General features: G+C 35.1%; 1 protein-coding gene across 2 annotated transcripts; it reads left to right on the forward strand.

Annotated features, from left to right (window-relative positions):
- Positions 1 to 10: 10 nt before the first annotated feature.
- Positions 11 to 2,167, forward strand: LOC116348619. 2 transcript variants are annotated; one of them, XR_004201842.1, is made up of 4 exons: positions 11 to 389; positions 487 to 720; positions 805 to 1,437; positions 1,525 to 2,167. XR_004201842.1 is itself a non-coding variant. In XM_031779670.1 (3 exons), the coding sequence occupies exons 1-3, from the start codon at positions 195 to 197 to the stop codon at positions 1,024 to 1,026; spliced, it is 651 nt and encodes a 216-aa protein (XP_031635530.1). In that variant the 5' UTR covers positions 11 to 194; the 3' UTR covers positions 1,027 to 2,167. The 2 variants fall into 2 exon arrangements, 1 of the variants encoding a protein (XP_031635530.1); XM_031779670.1 differs by having other exon boundaries at positions 805 to 2,167.
- Positions 2,168 to 3,250: the final 1,083 nt, after the last annotated feature.

The raw sequence follows: 3,250 nt of genomic DNA on the forward strand, positions 1-3,250 counted from the left end.
ACAGTGTTCTACCGGTGTTTTTTCATATTGTACGCTCAAATGTGTCACAACCGTTAGTTAATCTGTTTCACACAAACCGTTCTGTCACAGCGCTAGGTGTTAGGCTGTACGCCATCTATACATCGTTTAAATTTATCATTCCTGAAAAGACAAAAACAAAAGCAGCGTCAACAATCGGAAGATTTTTTTCAACGATGGAAACGGTAAAATTAACATCAATTGAAGAATGCTTGGCACAAATAAAACTGGAGCCAAATGAGCAATCAGACTCCGTCCAGTGCATTGAAGTAAAAACCGAACACATCGAAATTAATCGTATTGAGTTGGAACATTATATGCAACAACATTATAATTCTGTTTTCGACATATGCAGTGATGTATTTTATTCCGTACGTATTTTTCTTTCTTTCATTATTTAATTGTTCATGTCTTAGCAATAATTACTTTGTGTTTTGAATTTTAAATATAATTTGTTTTTCTCAACAGATATCAGCCTATTTGTCACGACTTGACTGTCCAAATAGTTCAACTCAAGTTTTGTATTGGGCCATGCAGCAGTATACATTATGGTTGGATACAAGCCGAAATGTGCTCAACTCCTTCAACATAACAATAGAAAATCATCCGAACATGAACTTCTCGCCCGCATTCACAGCCGCATCCGAAATAAAAATGGAAATCGGTTATATTAAAGAGTCATTCGACTGTATGAATGTTTTAGTAAGTGGTTTTTGTTAGAAGTGGTTTCGATACATACATACTTTTCAAAAAAAATTCTAATTATGTATTTATTATTCATTTCAGATGATGGAATTTGATCCGAGAACGGCTCATGCCATCAAAGTGAAAAATAAACTTTTTCTTTCGCAATTACGGAACATGTTAGATCAAACTCAACAGTTGGTCAGCATTGCCATTGATTCTCCCACGCCATTTCCCTTAAAACTGGATTGGCGCGATGATAAGTGTTTTTTTGCCATACATTTAAGTTATGAAAATGTAAGCAATCATTTGTTTAATCGATGAAGAAAATTCATAACCTCAACTTAGTTCTAAACGTTGTAATACATAACTTGGCATATTTTTACGCATACATACACATACACGTACTCACAGAAAAAGTGGAGGCGGTTTTTCCGCAAATTATTGTAGCAACAGCAGAGCTGCAATAAAAATGTGTTTCTTGTAGCTTATTTTGACAGCTACGTACAAGTGTGTGTGTTTTGACATTTTACATTATTTGTAGCATCTGTATAAACTAAAAACCAATGTGATGTTAATAAAACATTTTAATATTTATTTTTTAAATAATTTTAGAAATGTCATTTTGACAATTTAAATTCGTGATTTCAGAGATGAAAAAAGTGTGAAGAATTATTTTCCACCGAAATTTTCAACCAAATTCGACACAATTGCTCTGGCAGGATTTTTTAACTTGTAAATATACGAAAAAAATTTGATATTCATTACTTTTTTTTAAATTAATAGTGATGTCGCTTTGACATTTTTAAATCTTAATTTCAGAGATGCATGTATATAATCTTAGGATTTGAAGAATTTGATTCCAGAATCCGAGTTTAGTTTTCAGACATCAACGTCAGTGATGTTCCCAAACATCAAATGTAGATGGTGTGTTATAATCGCTATCGCACACTTGTCTACACTTACACTGACTAATACACATTTAAATACACTTCAAACTAATACATACTAACTGCAATACAAGTAAAATATATTACTTATATTACAAATAATGTAAAATGTCAAAACACACACACTTGTACGTAGCTGTCAAAATAAGCTACAAGAAACACATTTTTATTGCAGCTCTGCTGTTGCTACAATAATTTGCGGAAAAACCGCCTCCACTTTTTCTGTGAGTATATAGTATATAAAAACACGCGCGCGCACACAGACAAACAGCAAACATCGAATTATACACGGGCATCCATACAACTATGCATTGTTTAAAATCAATGAGCAACAACTGAGTAATATCGTCTCTTTTACACTCGTTAACATTTTAACGTTTTGATTGTGTTTGTTTGTCATACATTGTATTCACCTAAGATTCGTAAATGCTGTACAGACACAAAAGAAATCTCATCATCATTGAATGTGTAAACGTGAAAATTATCTAAATAAATGAACTTAAAACGATATAAAACGAAGTTTATTATTACGTAGGTTGCTCCATAATTTTTTTTAAAATGGTACTTATAGTGTTGCCCGATGTAAACCATTGTCATATTCGTAAAGTTTGATGTTTTGGTATGTATTCGTGCCCTGAACCTTTTGTCGTACGAACGCTATTTGTATTGTTTACAGTGACTGGTAAACTGCGACTCAACAAAAAAATGAATTTTACACGTGAAGATTTTCGTAAAATGATTTACTACGATTTTCGAAGTAAATTATCTCAACAACAGTGTTTCGATCGACTTCATTTGGCCTTTGGCAATGAAGCACCAACCCTTCAGACAATTTATAACTGGTACCGAGAATTCCGTTGCGGTCGTAGTTCGCTCAAAGACGAGTTTCATACAGGTCGTCCAAAATCGGCTGTTGTGCCACAAAACATCGATGCTGTCAGAAAACTGATTATGGAAGATCGTCATGTGACCTACCGTGAGATTGAGGCATCTTTGGGCATTTCATCCCACAGCATACATACAATTTTGCATGAACATTTAGCCGTAAAAAATATTTGCTCTCGTTGGATCCCACATAAATTGACCGATGAACAAAAAATGGCTCGTGTGAGTTGGTGTAAAGAAATGCTCAAGAAATTCAATCGTGGTGCTTCAAAAGACGTTAATAAAATCGTCACTGGTGACGAATCGTGGATATATGCCTATGAGCCCGAAACGAAACAGCAGTCGACTGTATGGGTCTTCCAAAATGAAGATAACCCAACGAAAGTTGTTCGAGCAAGAAGCACTTCGAAGCGAATGGTCGCCTGTTTTTTCGGGAGAAGTGGTCATGTGGCAACCGTTCCACTAGAGGATCGTATGACCGTCAATTCTGATTGGTATACCACCATTTGTTTGCCCGAAGTGTTTGGTGAAATAAGAAAAAACAACCACCGTCGCAAAATAATTCTTCATCACGATAATGCGAGCTCTCACACATCTTTTCAAACTACTCGATTTTTGACCGGTCAAAACATCGAACTGATGGGTCATCCACCGTACAGTCCTGACCTGGCACCCAATGACTTTTTTTTGTTCCCAAGCGTGAAGAAAAAACT

This window comes from Contarinia nasturtii, unplaced genomic scaffold (genome assembly GCF_009176525.2).
Source record: "Contarinia nasturtii isolate CC-2019 unplaced genomic scaffold, AAFC_CNas_1.1 Cnas_scaffold_2596, whole genome shotgun sequence".
Classification (NCBI taxonomy): Eukaryota; Metazoa; Arthropoda; class Insecta; order Diptera; family Cecidomyiidae; genus Contarinia; species Contarinia nasturtii.

What these genes read in the sequence shown, in the direction of transcription:
- LOC116348619 (XM_031779670.1), top strand. Translation starts at nt 195, where the DNA reads ATGGAAACGGTAAAATTAACATCAATTGAAGAATGCTTGGCACAAATA. An exon ending in GCAGTGATGTATTTTATTCC is followed by an intron (nt 390 to 486) that starts GTACGTATTTTT and finishes TTTTCTCAACAG; the next exon opens with ATATCAGCCTATTTGTCACG. An exon ending in TCGACTGTATGAATGTTTTA is followed by an intron (nt 721 to 804) that starts GTAAGTGGTTTT and finishes TATTCATTTCAG; the next exon opens with ATGATGGAATTTGATCCGAG.